Raw genomic sequence first — 21,982 nt, 5'->3', positions numbered from 1 at the left:
AATTCCCCCCCCCCCCCCCCAACTTTTTGAAACTGAAACTTTTCAACAGTTATAACAAAAGCTCCTGTTTCCACTTTTACAGCCCTCCAGGTCCACCTTATCAGCCACCAGCACCTTCAACTAGACCACCGTATGATAATGATTTCATATTTTATTCAGACGGCTATACAAATTGAGTCGTAAATTCTATTTTGGGTGGGGATGGCAGGTTTTTAAACCAGAGCTTAGACATTTTCGTGCTATTACGAAACTTCATATGAATATTATGATTTTGTTTGTGAGCGTTTACGTTAATCCAATTTCAACAAGAGATTCTATAATGCAATTACCTATTCGGAAGAGCTCTTTGATATGTTTGATGGCCTGTGCCGGTGCGCTTAGAATGCCTTAGAAGTTCCTTGAAGAATACATGCTAACCATTAAGCAGTCGTACCTCTATGCGGTTATGTTTCTGGTTATATTACACTTCATCTCTTTTAGCAGTGCTTTTTTTTCCCTGGTTTGACTTCTACAGTTCTAAACCTTCCAGCACAATCACGCCCACTGTGTGAACAAAATAACCAATACATAAAGTAAGTAAACAAAAAGCTTGAAACTCACCATGGGTAGCAGTCGTCCAACTTCGTGACGAAACCGTTGAGTTCAGGCACAAGCATAACCATGCGTGTACGCAGTGACGTTACTTAATTTACTACGAATGTTTGATAATGCAGACTTATCGATTACAACAATCTCGTGATTTCTCATGTGCCTACATATGTGAATGCTTAATGTAGTCAGGCTAACGCAGCCCGTCAGGATGAAAAGCAAACAGCGGTATTTTCTTGAGGTCAAGCAGTTTTGTTTTCTATTATGTTTTCACTGTGGTTACAAATTTTCAATTTCGACCACAAATATCTCCATCAATAGTGTTGTCAGTTTGGTTGGTGTAAAATTTAAAATGAATCTGACCTGCCCTACACAATATAGGTGTCAACAGAGTGACAAATTTCTGGCACTTTCTAACATTACCCTGATCGGAGAATACGTTCAACCGCGAACTCACAGTAATCCTTTAGTTCGGGGAGTTGGTTGACACTCCGTTCGTAATGCACGGCTCGTACTCTGTTCTGAGCTTCTTCTTTTTTTCATTTTTATTGTTTTCGCTTGTCTTTCCTTCTCATTGTTTCAATTCTATGTCCGTAAGTTCTGTTTTTTTCTTGCTGCCACTTCTTTTAAAACTTATAAAAGCAGACACTTAGCTAATCACATAAAACATATTTATCTTAAGCTTGGTTTTATTTTTTTTCTGTTTAGGCAAGGTTGCATGGCAGTGCCCTTCTCTCTTAGCACTCTGTTATTATTTATTATAAAAGTTCAAACTCTCTGTTATATGCAGAGTCACAGATTGGGAATCAGTATGAACAAAATGATACCATATGATAGGCTGGTGTACAAGGAATAATTTTTATAGTGTACTTCCCGCATTTACCGTGGCATGGCAGAGGTCTAACTGTTTTGTACATACATCCTCAGACCCCAACGTCCTTCCCCTCGGCCACCACCTGCATACCAACCCCCAGCTCCACCTGTGGCCAGACCACCGTAAGATGTGTTGTTTTTCTCTCGAAACTTCAATATGCATGATTATATCACCCGAATTAACTGTTGAATTCTATCTCAAACCATTCTTTCTTTCCCGAAGACCTCCTCAAGCACCACCACCTTTCCCTAGGCCACCGTAAGTAGCAATTCATTATTTTATTTCAAAGAAAACATTCTAACCGAGCCCTTGAAACTAAGACAGGACAATAAATGTCTGCTGCAACAGATCAACCCTTATCCCTATGTGTTATATATATATATATATATTTATATATATATATATATATATATATATATATATATATATATATATATATATATATATATATATATATATATATATATATATATATATATATATATATATATATATTACATTTTCTGGTCACCATCTCCAAAAACAAACAGGATTGCATAATTTCGCTTAATATTGAGCAGCAAAGTCATTTGCCTTTCGCGTCTGTGCCATATGTGCTGTTTGGGCTACTGAGTTCTCTCTGACTAACGAATGACCCACAATTTCACTTCTACAGCTTTGTGAAACATCGATTTCAGGCGAGTATGGAAGCAATAATGTTCCGAATTACCTATTGTGCATCTACTAAGTAATTAGATTTAACTGTCTTTCCAAGAGCATACCTGCGCGCCTGAGCCCTGGAGCACGCTTTGTGATTTAGACACACAACACCAGGCATCCGGCTTCGAATTACCAGAGAGCGCAACACCTTGTTTCAGGTCGGACATGTTCTATTCCCCAACTTTGCGTCTGGCAGCAAAATCGTTAATATAGAAGGCGATGACAACTTGGCATATTTATCATAAGAGCTCAGGTCTTCCGCAAGCCTATTGTTAACGTTTTCCTTGCGAAGAACTTCATTATTGCAAAAATACTAATTTTAGCGTGGTCTACCACTAATGTTCTGTTAGTTTTGTAAAAGAAGTAGTTATGCAGCACACACTTCACTGAATGTTAGATTCGCGACCATAGGCTTAACGTTTTTGCGGTTTTAGATATATTATAATGCCAAATGTGTCTAAATTATAAAATGCAGAATTGTGTCAACGCCTTTGTCGTGCAGCCTGCTTAGTCGTTCTTTATGAGAGGAGATTTTTCTCGCTAGTCTCTAGTAGAATAGTATCTGTATCGTTGCCTGAATTTCTAAATCAACAATTTTGGTCACATGCGCTTACGATACAATTTTTTTATAAATGATCGTCGTCTGTGTGTCCTTCCCTATCAGCTTACACAGAAGTCAGAAGATTTGCAGCATATGTTGGCATCTGATCATCGATCTCTTTTCATAAGCCATGCGCGCAATTATTCTAATATTGCGTTCAGTGACTGCAAAGGCGGTAGTCAGCATAACCACATGCATAGCTAACATGCTTGAAACCTTTACGTATAGTTCAAAAATAATTCGCAGACCACAAGTTCCCCCGGCACGACCACCACCATCGTTTCCTCCTCCACCTCCTGTGGCCAGACCTCCGTAAGAATTAAGAGTGGATTAACACATTCATCATTTGATACTCGCTTAATTATTACTTATGAAACAGCTACATGATCCCTTACAGACCACCATCACCTCCTCTTCCCAGACCCCCTCCTGGGCTTCCTCCGGTGAAGAGACCTCCGTAAGACATTTCTGAACTCTCCAAAATATTTATTTGGAAATTGTTCAGCGAACCTTTATGGAAAGACTATTACAATTACTCCGTTTACAGCCCACCTGGTCCGCCTTATCAACCACCGGCACCGTCACCAAGACAACCGCATGTGGATGCTTAAATATGAATATTGTTTTTTTAGTTTAAATGTACGAACCATTTTTCATGGAAACTGTTTGCTTTAGTAGAACGTTAAGATTTACGGGTCGTGGTGCGTAATGAATGAAATCTACAGCGAAAAGCGTCGTGGAATTTGTGACATTGTAGCTACAATGCTACAGTGCAGCTTCTTGTTGCATTGTGGCTACGATTTCACTACAACGCTGTGATGTAGCTTTGTGCTGCCAGGTGGTTACAGTTAGCTACAAGGCTATAATGTGGCTGCATATGCTACATCGTTCAAATTGCACTGTTGCTGCAGTGCTACAACGTAGCGTGTTCCAGTGTGGCTACAATTACGTTCCAATGCTATAATGTAGCTTTTTGCTAAAATCTGGATGCAATGTCACTGCAAAGCTGCAGTGTAACTTTGTGATAGTATCCCTACAATCATCTAAGATGTCGCTGCAGCCTAATAGAAAGTCGTTCCAATGCAATTATGCAGCTTAGTGCAGCAATATTGCTACAATGATACAATGCAGCTTTCAGCTGCCATGCAATTTTCATATCGCTAGACTAAATAAAGCAGCTTGGTACCAAATAATAGCTTAAGTGTTGATACAATGCCACAATGTAGCTTTGCGCTATGCTGTCGCCACAATATCTCTACAACTTTACAATGTCCCTGCAATGTCGCTAATAGTAGTACAGTGTCACTGCTACATTGGTGCCAAATGAGGTTAACACACAGAGATGCCGAGACAGCACACATACAGGGCTACTCAGTTGCCAAATGAGCACACATGTAGTAAATTTGGGGTAGGCGACTGAGACAGGTGGTAATCAGGGTTGGCGCTTCCACTGCCTATATTATTGAATCATTTGCATTCAATTTGTGGGCCACCACTTCCTTGATTGACTAAGACCACCACCATTGCTTCCTCCTCAAATTTCTGGTGTCAGACCTCCTTAAAAACCGAAAGTACCCTACCCTTACTAGTTATACTCACCGGTACACTCAAAATTCTTACGTAGTTTTGACGGCATGAAAGCAAACGTAGCCGGTAAAGATGAAGCGCTTTGTTGGGAATATGCTTGTACAAGAAAAGAAAGACTGAAAGCAAAAGCCATGTTCGATGCATAACAATAACAGTGTGAACGGACGTCGTTCTAGTGCGCTCGTCTGTGAAATGCCTCGGCTTTTACACATGGCTTATCGAACTTCCCTGCGTTATCGCAGATCGCAGTAACCATAGATTAAACGTATGCTTATCGCATCTCTCTGGAAAAGCATCACTATAATACCTAAAAGAAAACATACTGGTAAAACTTTACGTGGAGCGCATTACCAAATAGGTTCGAAATCAAGTTTTGAACATTGTCCGCACGCATAGTAAAATTCAACGCGCACCATCCACGTTCACGGCTTCAGTTTGCTTGTGATGGCCATGACAGTTCATAATGCCGTCGGGGATAACTTCGTGGTCCCCATCGTCGAGCCGTCGAAGCAACTTGTATAGGGGCCTAAATATCGTCGAAGAAGCTTTTCGTTATGAAGACGCGTCAGCGTATGGGCGTCAACATTAACACACCGTCGTCGGGCTGGTATTCTAAGTAGCGTCGTTAAAGGGTTTAATGAGGGCTGTCAGTCATCAGTTGCTTCTTGGTGGGAAGAGGCGCGAGTTGTCTCGCCTCTTCCTCACGTTTAAGGTCCACTGCAACGTCCAGATTTTTCTTGCGGCTGATGGCTGACAGCATGGCGTCAAATTTCGTTGCTAGGCCCCTTCTCTGGGCCAACTTTAATGGCACCACGTGCATAGTTTGTTGTACTGCCGAGCCACAAGCGAAGGTGATGTTCGAAAGAATGGAACCAAAGGTATTCTGTTCCACGTCGACGTACACTGTGAACATGTTGAAGAAAGTTTTATTCTGGAGTTCAGTGAGTCCATTCGTCTGCGGGCTGAACCTTCGATGACATGTATGCCTATATTGCAAAAGCACTTGTGTTAGGTCTGCCGTAAAAGGTGTACCCCATTCGGTAATTAGAACTTCAGGGGCACCGAGATGTATCAATATGTTCTGGACGAATAATTTCGCTGCCCTGGAGGTACTATCATGAGACAGAGGCCGGGTGTCGGCGTAGGGGGTATGGTGATCCGTTGTTACGACGATGCTCTTATTGCCGGTTAACTTCTGAAATTGCCTCATATTGTTTTCCAGCTCATTGTTGGGATATGATGTTCGCTGTTAGCTTTGGGCACGTAATGTTAATAACACTCATTGTTGGCCTAGTTGGTACACTGAATCAGGGCCAGACGTTTATGTTAGTAGCCTGAGATCCGTATGCAGATATCAACGACATAGATTGATATTTTAACTGCTTTCCGAGCTTCTTTCAGAGTGCAGGGGAGGCTGGCCAGCACAGGGCGCAATTTCGATCATTGAACGCGATTTGTCGACACTTGGCCTGTCGCTATCAGCGGAGAAATCTGCCTTTGTGCTCATCGCGGGGGTGCGGTGGAAATCAACGCGCCTGTCGCTAAGTATCAGAGGCCATTTCATTTCTCGTGCGACAAGTGTTTGTTTCCTGGGCGTTACCATCGATGACAAGTTACTATGGCGACGAGCGGTTGATGGTATTATGGCCACATCTGCGCAGAGACTCAACGTTCTTGTCGCAATGGCAGGTGTACGCTGGGGCAACAATCCTATGTCGATGCTTAAGCTAAATGTTGTGCTCATAACAAGCTGCATTCTTTACCAGCTGCCGCTGATATTGCCATCACCGAGCCAGTTTGAATGCTTGGAGGCACTGCACAGAAAAGGTCTTCGATTGGCGATGGGAGTTCCTCAGGCAACGTCAAACAAGAAGACAAGTGATGAAGCGGAGTTTCTACCACTCCGCCTCCTGGCGTCTCAGGCTTTGTTGACGCAACTATCAAGACTGGGCGAGTCCTCTACCAGGACGGCCCTTCTCCGGCGGCTAAGAGCAAGACCGAACTCACATTTTCTCGCGGAGCTCAACACATTTTGACATTTAGACTTGAAATCGCCTCATCGGAGCCCTATCGACCCGCCATTGTCTTTTGTGGACGTTGCTTGTAATTTCAGGGTCCCTAAACTGCCGACGAAACGTAGTGTTCCACCTGATGAAACAAGGTTTCTGGTGTTCGACCATTTGAACCCCATGTACTGTGGTCACCTACAATTTTTCACTCAGGGATCGCTGTGCACTTAGACAGATAGCTGCGCAGCGTTTCTGCATACCCTCCCTGGGCATGTCATGGTCGGGCCGCCTGGATCGTTTTGTGTTGTCCACACCAGTAGAAAGCGCAGCAGTCACCGCGGCTTTTTGAAAATGGCTACCGCTTTCTGCAAGAGATGTGGTAGTGCTGACTGACTCACAGTCGGCGTTACAGCGACTGCATCGATGGATACGTCGAGCAAAATTCACAAGACAATCTCTGGCGCTCATTAAACACCTGATCGGCAAGAACTTCAATGTAAAATTGCAGTGGATACCATCACACGTTGGAATGAAAGACAATGAAAAAGCTGATATCCTTGTACGCGAACAACAAACTTGCATTCCAAAAATAACAGCTCCTAAAAATTACCAGAACAACAAAAATTTCATGCGCAATCACTTCAGGGCGATCCAAAGTTTCCGCATCAGTAATGCGTAATCAACGGAATTTCAAGAGAACAAGTGACGCTGCTTTATCGGATAAGAACCGATTCCGCACACACGCCGGCTTGATCATTCAAGACTGGGCAAGGCGCTTCCCCGTTTTGTGCTTTTTGTGGTGACATCGATTACATCGAACATTTCATTTGGCTGTGTCCGCAGTTTGACAGACAAAGAAAAAAGATGATACGCAGCTTGCAGAAAGGTTGTCACAAGCACGGTGCATCGGAAAATGTCATTTTTTCCTGAAGGACCCACGGCGACGAGAAAAAGCGTGCAACGTACCCTGATGACTTTCCTGTGAGACACTGAGCTGAGTGACATTTGGTGACTGAACCCTATTATTTAAGAGATGCTCAGGCGGAACAATTACCAGCCATCTAGGCCAGTCTCACCCCGCTTTTGCAAGATAACAACCACGACCACCACCACCACATTCATGGCATCGTGAAAAAATATATCCCGTCAATAAAAGAAGAACCAACACCAGAAACACAGTAAATTTTGGTCAGCTTCTTGTATTTTTCATTTTTTGTAAAGAGCTTGTAGCATGACCGTGTAACCGCATTTGTTGTATATTCCGGCCTCGCGTACGTGACTTAACAGTTGGTAGTCTAGTAGCTTTCCTCTCTCTTTCTTCGTTTCCTGTATTCGTTAATTTATTGGCTGGATATTGTTTTTATGCACCCTATGACCCTGCTAGCACGTGTGGTCTCAGACACAATTGTCTGGAGACCACACGTGAAATTTTATGCGGCCCTTGTGCGATGTGATAATAATTACGCCTTAACGGTGCATTACATATTGACAATGACCAAGTCAAATTTGGTAACCTGCATTTACGGTATGGTGATTCGTCATTCTTCCATTCTGCCCCAACTAAAGTGAGCCATGTTTCCCTGAAAGTAAAACGCTGGCCGCGAACGTTCTCTATTTAGGCAAAAACAAAATATTTAAGTAAGTGCGTGACCATAGCAATTATTTCCTTTTCTCAAAGTAACTTGAGTATCTGCATACGAGTACGCACTCTGACATCTTTTGAATAGAGCCCCAATTCCCTACTGGCAATTTCGACTTCTCTTTTTGTTCTGCCGTGCTTCGCCTTGAAGTCATTTGGATGTTTAGCAGCGGCCTCCGTGATTTTTTTCCTTTCAAGCTTTCTCTTCTTTTACGATTATGCATGTATTCGAGTACGCTAAATATTTAATGAATACTCACCGCTATTATTTACCTAATAATTCATGGCTTGATTTACTTGAAATTAAAGTGTACTGTCTCCCGATGATTCTCCTAATACAAGAGATATTTTGTGCCTCAGTACCTTATCAACTTCATACCACACATCTTTTTTATTGTGAAAACAGTGGTCAATCACAAGTTATTAGCCACTTCTCTGTTACAGAAAAGGCTGTAATAGTGGAAGGAGTGTATATCTAAAACAATATCAGTTCACAATCATATAATCCTTATTACCACAGGAGCTTTTTAATTTCCCTAAAACCTAATTCACAGATGTGTTGCGTTTGAATCTCTATATTAATTTTCATTCTTCGTTCTAGCAGATGCATGGCAGGAAGTTTGCCATTTCATTTCTTTTGTAAAAGCGCATTTAACTTGCATTCCGGAAATTCTCCCTAAAGTCTTACTTGGTATCTGCTGTATTAAAAATGTTTCTTCTTTTACTTACCATAGCTCTGTTAAAGCATTTTCTCTTACATTCACTTATCTCATTTCTCTTCCTACGAAGTAACACGATAGCTCAATTGTCTTCAGGTGTCTTGTTATCTTTCAAAATGACAGTACATTGCGCAAATTCATGTAGAGTAAGAATTAATGGAAGGAAAATATTACCACCACTTCGTAAAGATATTCAGTCATACTGCATAATTTTCGATAGTTATCTCACGTGGCAGAGTGCTCAGAGCTTTGTTTCTTCGCATTCCCAGACCCCAACGTCCTTCTCCTCGACCACCTCCAGCATACCAGCCCCCAGCACCACCTGTGGCCACACCACCGTAATATCTTATAGCATTCACACTGAAATTCCTAACTAACTGTTGAATACTACTTCAAACCTTTTTTTTTTCTTTCCTCCAGACCCCCTCAAGCATCACCGCCTTTCCCTAGACCACCGTAAGTAGCAATTACCTACCTCGATTCTTTGAAGTTATTCGTAACACAGCCCGCGCACTAACACTGCACATAAAATGTGCGCCTCTCAATATCACCATTTCCCGTTCTTTACTCATTTCACACTGTTTACTTACTATCTTGGCTTTCTCGGCCAACTTCCTCAAGGGGCACAATAAGTTCATCCCAGATTCTTTGCTGCAGACTCACCCTACCAATGGCACCACCAGTTTTTTTAGTCACGGCACCAATTTCGAGATACGCCGCTTTTCACTCAGACGGGGTTTCCGCCTAACACAAACAAACAGAATTACAAGGTTTTGTTTCACTTGATATTTAAGGGGGAAGACCTTTTGTTTTTTGTGACAGTCTCATGTGAGTGTGCACTCTGTGCCATTTTGGCTTACACCTTATCTGTTTCAGTACTTACCGAGCTGCAAAGTTTACTTCTATAGAATGCACTAAAGTCTGTTTTAAGCGAGTATGGCAGTGCTTATGTTATGTATAGACTATTGTACGTCTATTAAATACTTATACTTAACTTCCTTTCGAAAATACACAACTAAAAACAACCAGTTCTCATAATTGCGTGTTTTTTAGATACGTGAATGCGTCTCAAGTTTCTAGATATGTTTACTGAGTAATACATCTATCCGTGTCGTAACGGTAGGCACATTTTAGTAAAAGTACCACATATCTAGTTTTTCAAAGCATGCACTAGTTCCCACGGTACCTGGGATCTGCTGAATTTTTTCAGGTGAGAGATGTATTCAGGTGCTTAGCGTGTCGCGGAGATTGTTAATGCGATGAAAAGATTGCATATTCAAAAGCGCTTAAGTATAGTATGCAATGAGGTAAGATTGCACTTGTAGAGAGGTTTATTTTTACTGAAGTGCCCGCCATGACCAGCTCTAGCACTAACGTTGTTCCTGTTAGTTCTGGAAACCAACAATGTAAACTATACCATTGCCTAGTAGTTTGGCACCAGTGTGGTTCATGTTTCCCGCTAATTGTAAAAAATGCGAATTATGGGTAAAATACGTGTGGGACAGTGTGTAAGCACTTTAAGTGCGCAGTCTATATAACCATTCATTCTAACAGTAGATCACATTTGCACGTTTACTGTGTAATAGTGTGTCCTCGCCAACTGTTTGAGTTTTCGAATTCCTAATTGTGGTTATATGCGCACAATGTGAAAACTTATTACAGATAATCATTTTTGTTGCGTTCTTACCGGCCATTTCTTACATAAGTGTGAATATACAGGTATTACAGGTATTCAACACACGGTAATACCCGACAGGGTATCTTTGTTCATAACCTTTAACCGCAACTTATTTTAATATTTTGATGCACAACCACGAAGGCTGTAGTGAGCGTAGCTGCTGGCCCAATTTACAGGCTTCGAACGTTTACACACACTTGATGACTAATTTGCAGACCACAAGTTCCCCCTGCAAGACCACCACCATCGTTTCCTCCTCCACCTCCCGTGGCTAGACCTCCGTAAGAAACGAAAATACCTTACCACATTCTACCATTTGTCAGTCGTACAAAATATCGCCTATGAAACCATTGCATGATCCCTTACAGACCCCCACAACCTCCTGCTCCCAGACCCCCTCCAGGCCTTCCTCCGGTGGCGAGACCACCGTAAGATTTCTTTGTACTCTCCGGAATATTTATTTGAAAGCAGCACACAAATATTTAGGGCAATCCTGCTACAGTTATCTTATTTACAGCCCACCTGGCCCACCGTACCAACCACCAGCACCTACGCCAAGTCCACCGTATGTCAACATTCAAATATGAATGCTCATTTTTTGTTTATATGTACTGGCAACCAATTTTTTAGGCTTTTGTTTGCCTTAGCGTTCTATCAAAGGTTTCAGGTCGCATTATGCAATGGTTGAAATCTAACACAAAAAACAACGTGTTAGTAGCATTGTAGCGACAATATACAGCGTGTTTTGTGCTGCAATGTGCCTACAATGTCGCTACAGTGCATCAGTGTACCATTGAGCTGCTATGTGGTCTTGATATTGCTTTGATCCTACGATGTAGCTTTGTAATATAATGAGGCTATATTTTCGCTGTAGTGTAGGTTTCTGCTACAGTTGCATAGTAATGGAATGTTGTTACAATGCTACAATAATTTTTTTATTTAAAATTCCTTACAGGCCCTTTTACAGGGCATTGAGTAAGGGGGGTAATTGGTGAAGTTTTACAGATCACACAAAATTAATTCACGCGTTACAAAGCGTATCAGCACAATGAAAATATGACGCGGTTTGCAATATAAGTTGAAGTTAACAGGCGATAACAAGAAAAAAGAAAAGGCGATTTCATAGTGCACACACGACAGTGGGAACCGAATACAGTCATTATAGCATATGAAGGCGACATCAACCAAAGATAGCCAGCTGGCTTTACCTCAACGACGTGCCGTAATTTGTTTATAAGTTGCAGAACATACCATAGAAAAAGCACCAAAAAACGCAGAACCTATGCCCATACACAGAAAACATTTCCAGTGTGCAACAAACCTAATCGGGCACAAAATCCGACACTAAAAAAATTGTGCAGAACAGTGGCAAGTCTATTGTGAGAAGAGAGTAAGCAGCAACTGACGGAAAGAATTATTGTCTGATACAGATGCGATGTTATCTGGAAGACCATTCCACAAACGTATGGCGCGAGGAAGAGCAGATGAGTTGAATGAATCAGTTGCCCCGTATAGACGCTTGAAACTGAAGTGATTATGCAACCTACGTGAAGTAATGGAAGGAACATCGAGGTGGAGTGGGAGGGGTCTGTTTGTGTACACGTATTTGTGAAAGAGGCAAAGAAGGGAAATGTCGCGACGAGTGCTCAGAGGTTGAAGAGAAAGATTGTTTTTAATTTGCGTTATGCTGCTGCGATATTCATGATTGCGTGAAATGAAACGGGCCGCCCTATTCTGAATAGCTTCAAGCATGTTAATTAAGTAGTTGTGATAAGGGGACCAGATAGGAGCGGCAAATTCAAGCTGTGGACGGACAAAGGTTTGATACGCTAGTTGACGGACGTGAGCGGGACAGCTATGTAAATTACGGCGTAGATATCCTAAGGACTTGGAGGCTTTCGCGTTAATGGTGGTGATGTGGTGAGACCAGGAGAGATTGGGTGTGAAATGGACACCAAGATACTTATAGGATGATGCCTGTGATAGTGCAGAATTATTGATAGTGTAGTGGAAAGTGCAAACGTTTTGTTTGTGCGTAAAGGAGATTATTTTGCATTTTTCCATGTTCAGAGACATTAACTATTTGTTACACCAGTCATTAATGCGGTGAAGGTCGCTTTGTAGAGTTAAGTTGTCGACGGGGGATGATATAGGACGGTAAATTATGCAATCATCTGCGAAAATTCGCATGCAGGAAGATATGTTAATTGGCAGATCATTTATATAGATTAAGAACAGTAGGGGGCCGAGGACGCACCCTTGTGGAACGCCAGAAGTTACGTGGGAAAGAGGGGAAGGGGAATTGTTAATTATAGTGAACTTCTGACGAAGTGAAAGAAAGTTGCGAAGCCAAGATAGGGTAAGAGAGTCTAATCGGAGGGCAGATAATTTAGAAGTCAGACGGCAATGGGCTACACGATGGAAGGCTTTAGAAAAATCGAGGAAGATACAATCAGTCTGAAGGTTACTGTTCATATTGGAATGCAGCTCGGTTGTTAGTTCTAGCAGCTGTGTTTCGCAAGAAAAACCCTTTCTGAATCCGGGTTGGTTCAGAAAGAAGAAATTATTTGATTCTAAGTGTCGGAAAACATGGGAAGCGATTATGTGTTCAAGAAGTTTGCAGCATATACATGTAAGAGAAATTGGACGGTAACTTTCGGGTAAATGCTTATTACCGGCTTTAAACACAGGCACTATTTTACCAATTTTTCAGTCAGAAGGGAGTTGACCTGTCGCTAAAGATTGCCTGAAAAGGTGATACAAAATGTTAACAGAAACGGAGGCGATGTTTTTGAGAATTTTAGAATTAATGTCGTCGATGCCGGCTGAAGTGGAAAGCTTGAGGTTATTAACTAGAAGAGCAATACCCTCAGCAGTTATTTCTATAGGTTCCATGTATGCAATGTCAAGTTCGGGAACGTATGGTACGTCGGAATGGTCTTCCAGAGTGAAAACGGATGAAAACAATGCGTTAAATGCTGATGTGCAATGACTATCTGAAAGAAGGACATGGTCGTCATGTAGCAAAGATATTTTTTGGCCATGTTGTTGAGGAGAAACAAGTGACCCGAACTTCTTGGAATTAGATTTCAAGAGGGAAGGTAGGTCGACAGAATAATATTTAAGTTTAGCAGATTGTACGGCCGCACAGTAGCTTTTCATAAAATTCTTGTATGTCTGCCACGCAGAGGGCGTGTCATGGCGTTTAGCTGTGCGGTATAAACGTTTCTTTTTATTTTTGAGTTGCCTGAGAGATTTCGTAAACCATGGGTTTGTTTTATCGTTTTTCACTTTTACGAGGGGGACATACTGATTAGTTAGTGTACATAGTTTATCTCGGTACAGCACCCAGTTATCATTTACTGAACGACGATCGAAAAGGGGTAGGAATGTTTCGTTGTAAAAAATTTCGAGTTCAGCGTTAAATTGGCTGTAGTTGGCCTTACTATAGTCGCGAATATTTTTGTGGTCGGTGCCGGAGAAAAATAGTGGAATGTTAAGAGTTACTTGGAGGAGGCTGTGGTCGCTAAAACCATCTATGTTAAGAACGGTACCTACTGTTTCAGGAACTGTCGTTAGAATTAGGTCAAGGATGTTAGGGCCGCGCGTAGGTTGGTTTACTATTTGAGATAGGTTAAAATCTAACGCAAGGTTTATAAATTCCGTGGAATTGCGGCAAGAGGAAGACAATTGGATCCAATCTATTTCGGGAAAGTTAAAGTCGCCGAAAATGTAGATGGCGTCGGTGCGACATAAATTAGTGGCCTGGGTTATGCTACTGCGCAAGTCGTCTACAAATGAATGGGAACAATCAGGGGGCCGGTAGCAATTGCCGATAAGTAGTGTGGTGAACTTTGTAACACAGGCAACCCAGATCATTTCTAAATCAGAGTGAACATTGATAGCATATGATTTCACAGTCTTTCTTACTGCAAGAAGTACACCTCCGCCACGCTTATTTTTACGGTCATTTCGATATATGTGGAAGTTGTTACGATCGGGAAAAATTTCGATATCGGTGATATCTGGGTTTAGCCACGTTTCAGTAAGGGAAAGTATGTCGCAGTCGCTGTCATCTAGAAATGAGCAGACTAAATCCCGTTTCGGCACCAGGCTGCGGATATTAGTAGATGACAGCGATAATGTAGGAATGGTATGAAGTGAAGTCACATTGGGATCTTGCAAGGACTTGTTCGACTTTAGCTATCTGCTTGATAGCTGTGATGTAGTACCTTAAAAATGCGAGCATAGCAGACGACAGCACTACATCATTTAGAAGATGAGAAGAATGAAGAGGCATTGCAGCGCGCCCATTGAAAAAAGAAGAGCAGACGCTCGCGGAGAACGAAGCTGTTCGGACGCCGGCAAGACGACGCAAGGGAGCCTAGGGCGAACCCGCAACTACGCGCGAGGTTCGAAAGGCCGGGTTCCAGTCTTCGAGCCATTGACGTCCTCGGGGCACGGCGTGTCGGCGTGGCCAGGCGCGAGTTCTCGGTGAGTGGTCCTGTGGACATCTCCGGTACGGCGAGCGCCCTCGAAAGACCGGAGCTGCTGACCACGTCCACTGAGCCGCCGTCGCTGACAGTGTGCGGCTACTGCTAGACCTGGTGATGCCCCTTACAGTGGTATGCTGACCTGGAATCCAACCGACGACAGCATCCGAGCACGCAACGGGTCCCACTTCAAGGCACCGGGCTACGGCACAGACTGTGAGACTATTTACTCTTTTCTTTCGTGTGTGAACTGCGTGCGTGTACGACTTATAGTACTGTATGTGCAATAGTTTTTTTGTTCGTCCCATATAACTCCCGTTTGTTTTGCTCACTGTCTCCATCTTCCTCGCGTCACACGCCTTGCTATGTGACGAACTTAACACACGACATATCTGGCGTCCACGAGACAGGACTACTCTTGTTACATCTAAGGAGAGTATCACATCGCATATGTGTGTGTGACGGTCGATGATGGAGGCAGATAAGCTGACGGCGATCGGAAAGGAATTGAGTTTAAGTGGCTCAGCACTAAAAGAATGGATGGACCAAGAACGCGCACGCGAAAAAGAGGCACGTGATGCTCGTCTGGCTGAACGAAATGCTGCGAAAGAAGCCGAGGCAGAGGCAGTCGCTAGATTACAAGCAGAGAAGGAAGTTCTTGAGCTCAAGTTAAAGTTGCATCAGTTAGATGCGACAGCAGGTAGCACAACTACTGGGCAGCTTACCGAGGGTGCGCCCGTAGGCACCACGCAGAGCTACCGAAGTCCACATAAACTCATCCCAGCGTTTAACGAGGAACGCGATGAGCTGGACGCATATATACAGCGATTTGAGCGCGTCGCTGCTAGTCAAGACTGGCCGCAAGACAAATGGGCCCTATCACTAAGCCTTTGCTTGACCGGAGAGGCCTTGAGTGTAGTTGGTAGGATGGCACCAGAACATGCCACGGACTACGTAACGTTGAAGAAAACACTACTACAACGCTTTAGGTTCACAGAAGAAGGCTATCGGACAAAATTTCGATCAGCAAAACCAGATAATTCTGAAACGGGCACGCAGTTTGCCGGGCGTCTGTTAGGTTATTTTGACCATTGGCAAGAAATGGCCAAGACAGACCAGACCTACGATGCTCTGCGGGACAAAATTGTCTCGCAGCAGTTTCTCGCACAATGCCATGAAAAACTCGCTGTGTTTCTTAAAGAAAGAAACTGTGAAAGCCTTGAAAAACTTGCGGAGGCTACAGACCACTACTTGGAGGCCCAGGGGTTGATTAACCTTGGCAAACGTAAAGGCGATATCCTGAGCAAGCCTCCAGGTCAAACACGAACGTCTGAGCGGCAAGATGACAAAGAGAAACCGCAGTGTTTCCTTTGCAACAAAAAGGAAAGGGTCACAGAGCTGCTGATTGCTGGACCAACACAAAGGGTCCAGGTACAAAGCCACCCTTTTGTGCAAAATGCCGCCGCACTGGGCATAAAACAGGTGACTGCTCCAAAAGGGCCAACAGCGTTAAGAAGGCCTCATGCTCTTTTCAACAAAGAGATGGAGCCAAGATAATTTAGAGTCGCAGGCTTCACTTTGTGTTCCTGATAGTCCGGAGTGCGCAGAAACGCACCCAGCCAAGCTGAAGGAAAAATTGATGCCTACGGGCGAAGGTGTACTCGAAGGATATCCTGCAACAGTACTGCGAGATACCGGATGCGATTCAGTCATTGTCAAAAAGTCTCTTGTGGCGGATAGCAAGCTGACTGGAAAGATTTCCTCAATTTACCTCCTGGACGGACGGTTGATGAAGCTGCCTGAAGCACACGTGGAAATTTTTTCACCGTTCTTCACTGGCAAAACTCGAGCCCTTTGTATGGATACTCCTTTATATGATGTTGTCTTGGGAAACGTGGAAGGCGTTCGAGATGCTCACAATCCTGATAACGATTGGAAGAGCCGTCTTTACACCCAGAACACTGCAGAAGAGTATTCTGGCGCAGAAAAATCCGGTTCTGCACACGGACCCTTGTATGCAAAGACTTCAACATCGGCTGCAAGGAAAACACGTTTCAAGACAAAAGTTGCTGCAGTAAACCGACAGGCAGGAAATCCACATCTACTTCCGGCTCCGGTTATTAACCCCATAGACATCAGCCCACAGGACTTTAAAACCAAACAGGAGGAAGATAGCAGCCTGCGGAAATGCTTCGAAGCCGTTAACAAAGAGGTCAAGACAAGGTTTGGTAAAATATTGTTCTTCACGAAGGACGGAATCCTCTATCGCAAGTACACCCTTCACTCTAAGAGGCAGGTGAATCAGCTTGTGGTACCAAGGTGCCTCCGACAATTTGTTATGAAAATGGGCCACGAAGGCATCCTTTCGGGCCATCAGGGAATTAAACGAACTACCGACCGGGTACTCGAAGAGTTCTACTGGCCAGGGGTTCAGTCAGACATCACACGATTTGTTAAATCGTGTGATATATGTCAAAGAACTATTCCCAAGCACTTGGTGGGTCGTGTACCTCTCGGCAACACTCCTATAATTGACACCCCTTTCAAGAGAGTAGCCATTGATATAGTGGGTCCATTATCACAGATGTCAGAGGGCGGAAACAAGTACGTACTGACAATGGTGGACATGGCAACGCGTTATCCCGATGCTGTAGCACTGCCGAGCATCGAGACGGAGAAAGTCGCTGAGGCACTTCTGGAGATGTTTTCTCGTGTAGGTGTCCCACGGGAGATAATCAGTGACAGAGACACGTCATTGTCGTCACGCCTAATGAAGGAGATAAGCCGACTTCTCTCCTTCAAACAATTGCCAACAACCCCATATCATCCCATGGCTAATGGCCTTGTAGAGAGGTTCAACGGCACCCTGAAACAAATGATAAGAAGAATGTGTCAGGAGTGTCCGAAGAAATGGGATCGGTACCTGGCACCCTTACTCTTCGCCTATCGCGAAGTTCCCCAGTCGAGCTTAGGCTTCTCCCCGTTCGACTTGCTCTACGGCCGTTACGTCAGAGGTCCCCTGGTGATATCGAAAGAAATATGGGCCGCTGATCATCTTGATGATGATTTAAAAACATCCTACGGGTACGTAGTCAAACTGCGGAATCGTCTTGAAGACACCTGCCGTCTAGCAAAGGAGGAGCTTCAGAAAGCGAAGCTAGTACAAAAGAAGCATTATGACCAAAAGGCCAGACCACGTCAATTATCCCCTGGAGACAAGGTTCTGCTTCTGCTTCCATCGGATACCAACAAATTGGTTCTGACGTGGAAGGGACCCTTTAATGTCCTTGAGAAGAGAAATGATGTCGATTATTTAATAGATCTCGGTACCAGCAGCACAATATTCCATATCAACCTATTGAAAAAGTATGAGGAACCGCTGCCTGCACCACCGCATGAAGCATCGGCTGTTTGCCGGGTGGATGACACCGAAAGCGACGAGCTACCATGCGTTCCATTCCAACGAAAAGAATACTGCACCCAGTCTCATACGCAAGCTGTATACTGCAACCATGCGAAGCTGCTTACTCTACAGTGGAGCGAGCGGCCCTGCCTTTTACGTGGTCGGTCTGGAAACTTCATATCTTCTTATTCGGACGCACATTCATTCTACAGAGGGACCACAAACCGCTTGTGTACATCACGTCAGCGAAGCATGTGAACAGCTGCGTGTTACGATGGAGCCTCATCTTTATGGAAGTGCGTAGATTACGTGGGCCGTTTGCCAACTCTGTGAGCAACGTCTGCATAAAGAATCGATGCTGAGTGGTATTAATAGCTCAAGATGTAAACCTTCCAGCGCGATACAAATATCATGACTCTTTAGTTCTGTGACTTGTTTATGTTTTTTTTTCTGGTTTGTACTTCTGTGACCGAATGTGCTGAGTGTGCGGGGCTCGGAACTGCTATAGTGTGCAGTGGTGCTTACGTGTGTGTTTCCGTCTGCGAACCAACGTGTCCCCAGTGCCCTCAAGTTCTTCTACCGGAAGAACTTTCTTAAGTGGGGGGTGATGTGATGTAGTACCTTAAAAATGCGAGCATAGCAGACGACAGCACCACATCATTTAGAAGATGAGAAGAATGAAGAGGCATTGCAGCGCGCCCATTGAAAAAAGAAGAGGAGACGCTCGCGGAGAACGAAGCTGTTCGGACGCCGGCAAGACGACGCAAGGGAGCCTAGGGCGAACCCGCAACTACGCGCGAGGTTCGAAATGCCGGGTTCCAGTCCTCGAGCCATTGACGTCCTCGGGGCACGGCGTGTCGGCGTGGCCAGGCGCGAGTTCTCGGTGAGTGGTCCTGTGGACATCTCCGGTACGGCGAGCGCCCTCGAAAGACCGGAGCTGCTGACCACGTCCACTGGGCCGCCGTCGCTGACAGTGTGCGGCTACTGCTAGACCTGGTGATGCCCCTTACAGTGGTATGCTGACCTGGAATCCAACCGACGACAACATCCGAGCACGCAACGGGTCCCACTTCAAGGCACCGGGCTACGGCACAGACTGTGAGACTATTTACTCTTTTCTTTCGTGTGTGAACTGCGTGCGTGTACGACTTATAGTACTGTATGTGCAATAGTTTTTTTTGTTTGTCCCATATAACTCCCGTTTGTTTTGCTCACTGTCTCCATCTTCCTCGCGTCACACGCCTTGCTATGTGACGAACCTAACACACGACAATAGCACAACTGCGTCCGTGTTGATGTCATAGACGTATGTTTTTTTTATCAATGTGCAACCTGTCAACTGACACTTTGAAAGCCTTATTTTGGGCTTTGGCAAAGCTCACTAATTTGCGCCTGGCCTGTCGCGTCGCCAGCGAAAAATCTTCACCGATTGAAAACGTTGAACCTTTTAGTTTCCGTGCAGAGGACAAAATCTGCTGTTCATCTTTGAAGAAGGTTAGTTTTGCAATTATTGGTCTGTTTTTTCCCTCGGTGAACCTGCCAAGCCTGTGAACCCGTTCAAACTGTGCACTAGTTGTTGTTATGTCGAGTCGTTCAGAACAAAAGTTAATTATTTTTTCCTCGAACTGGGCCCAATCCTCTGGTTCGCTATCCTCAATTCCAAAGAAGAGAAGGTTTGACCGCCGCTGCCTATTTTCAGCATTGTCGAATCTAGACGTGATTTCCGTCAGCCGATCCGAAACGTGCAGCAGAGCATTGTCAGTGGGTCTTCCTGCGTTATTTTGCAAAGCAAGTGTGGCCTCGAGGGCAGCGATTTTAGCATGGAGTAATTTGATCTCATTTTTAGTAGTCTCGTGCTCGCCACTTAGTCGTTTCAGGTCAGCTGACATCGCGGTGTGATCAGCTTCAAGTTTTTTTATTGTTTCTAATGCCGAAGCAAACGAATCAGCTTCAGTTTTGCTTATTGGTCCCGGATTCGACTCGACGTCACCAGAAAGCATAAGCAATGTCCTCAAGGCTTCAGAGCACAACTTATACGGCAAACACAACACTCGCTTCAGCACATCGCGAAACTCTGGTGGGCACGACACCGCAATGAGACAGGAATGACTACACTTGGTACAGGCAGCACCCCTCATATAAGTAACCTGTAACAGCAGTGGTCGTGAGTCACCCATCCCAGATGCGGCGTCGTACCCAAAGTAGGCGGCTGAAGGATGGCGCTTATATACTCCCCAGTTGACGTCATGAGGCGATACGGAAGTTCCGCGTTGCCAGATTGAGGCGCCGATTTCATCCAAGTTAGGCCTCAGAAGAGTTTCGGTAGGCCAAGGAAGAGGCAGGCGGTCGGTGCCAGCCAGCTCGCAGGATCTGGGGACCCAGGAGCAAGCAGCCCAGATGACCGCAACCTTAGATTGTACTCAACAATTATATTGTACTCTTGTCTGGCTACCATCTCGCTACAGTGCTACAATGCACTGCGATTCAGCTTTCTGCTACATTGCGGCTGCCATTTCGCTAGAGTGATTTCAAATAGCTTCCTGCTGTATTAAATATTTGGTGTGGCTGTAATGCTAGAATAAATGAAAATTCATAACGAGGGGTGTCGCTGGCACCAATGTTTCAAAGAGCGAATTTATATTCATGACTGCAACTTGTTCAATGCAGGTCCGCTTATCCAAACGTTGTTAGGTGAGGTTACGTAACGCCTTTGACGCCACTGTTAGGCAGTCGTCGTCCACTGATTTGACTGGCTGCATTGCTGTATCCGTCGCACGATCTTCGCCGTAGTAGCCTGGCCCATACCACTGATGATATATGAAGCACCCTATAATAGCTTGATGCTATGAAAGCCATTTTACAATTAGACTCACTAGTGTATCACTGTGACAGAATGAAACAATTTTTAAGGATAGGACAGAGAAAACGCCGCTTATCATTTTCCCAAAGTCTCGTCTCAACGCGTGTTTTTCCATGCCTGAAACTATGTTGGATATAACCTGCCTCGATCAATGTTGCTTTACCGATGCTTTTTATTCTGCCATAGCGTGTTATGAACTTGATGGATGTGGCGTTTTACTTATTAGCCATAGAAGACGTGGCCAGTGGCTCAAGCGTAAGAGTAAAAGTTCTAGTGTCTAGGTGGTCTTTCAGCTGCTTCCATACGGAACTACTTCAAGCGCTCAAGTTATCCAGGACCGTCTATGCTGTCTCCACTGTCTTATCTTGGCAGAAAAATGTCCTAGCGAAAACCACGCCCATGCACGTCGACAAAAATTAGACACAAAAGGAAACTGTTATACGCGCGAGAGTCCACCCTCCAGCTAGCCCTCTCTCAGGTAGTGCAACGCGCCACTCGTGCACTTGCCATGCTCGTTTTATTCAAAACACCCAGCAACCTTTTGGTCACCAAGGCAGGAGTGGTTACAGTACAGTGAACGTTTCATTTGTTAGAACCTAATTTCATGTTAGAACTTGACGTCATGTTATATTTACAAGATAACAACGAAATACATAAGCACCAACAAGGATAATCTATATCCAATCAATTAGGAGAAGTAATAATCAAAAATAGGTGCTAAAGTGCCGGCAATCTTCATCACTGACGCGAAGAAAAAGTGTGAGTGTAAATAAAAAGAACTCATCACTGCTGCGTGCAAATTTCGTTTTGTACTTATAGTGTCCAGCACTGC

The 21,982-nt window shown here is 44.2% G+C and overlaps 1 protein-coding gene across 50 annotated transcripts in view; it reads left to right on the top strand.

Moving 5' to 3' along the window:
• LOC119161759 (uncharacterized) overlaps positions 1–21,982 on the top strand; it is a 230,137-nt gene that overhangs the window by 134,344 nt on the left and 73,811 nt on the right. For 43 of the 50 annotated variants that reach the window (XM_075880833.1, XM_075880818.1, XM_075880812.1 and 40 more), the window contains 10 exons: positions 83–130; positions 1,516–1,584; positions 1,685–1,720; positions 3,009–3,074; positions 3,160–3,219; positions 8,986–9,054; positions 9,137–9,172; positions 10,610–10,675; positions 10,763–10,822; positions 10,897–10,959. In XM_075880833.1, the coding sequence (XP_075736948.1) occupies positions 83–130; positions 1,516–1,584; positions 1,685–1,720; positions 3,009–3,074; positions 3,160–3,219; positions 8,986–9,054; positions 9,137–9,172; positions 10,610–10,675; positions 10,763–10,822; positions 10,897–10,959 (573 nt within the window). The remainder of the gene's footprint in view (positions 1–82; positions 131–1,515; positions 1,585–1,684; positions 1,721–3,008; positions 3,075–3,159; positions 3,220–8,985; positions 9,055–9,136; positions 9,173–10,609; positions 10,676–10,762; positions 10,823–10,896; positions 10,960–21,982) is intronic. The other 7 variants (XM_075880837.1, XM_075880822.1, XM_075880821.1 and 4 more) reach the window with 4 other exon arrangements.

The sequence above is a fragment of the Rhipicephalus microplus genome, chromosome X (assembly GCF_043290135.1).
Source record: "Rhipicephalus microplus isolate Deutch F79 chromosome X, USDA_Rmic, whole genome shotgun sequence".
Taxonomy (NCBI): Eukaryota; Metazoa; Arthropoda; class Arachnida; order Ixodida; family Ixodidae; genus Rhipicephalus; species Rhipicephalus microplus.
This window is presented reverse-complemented; position numbering and strand designations above follow the sequence as displayed.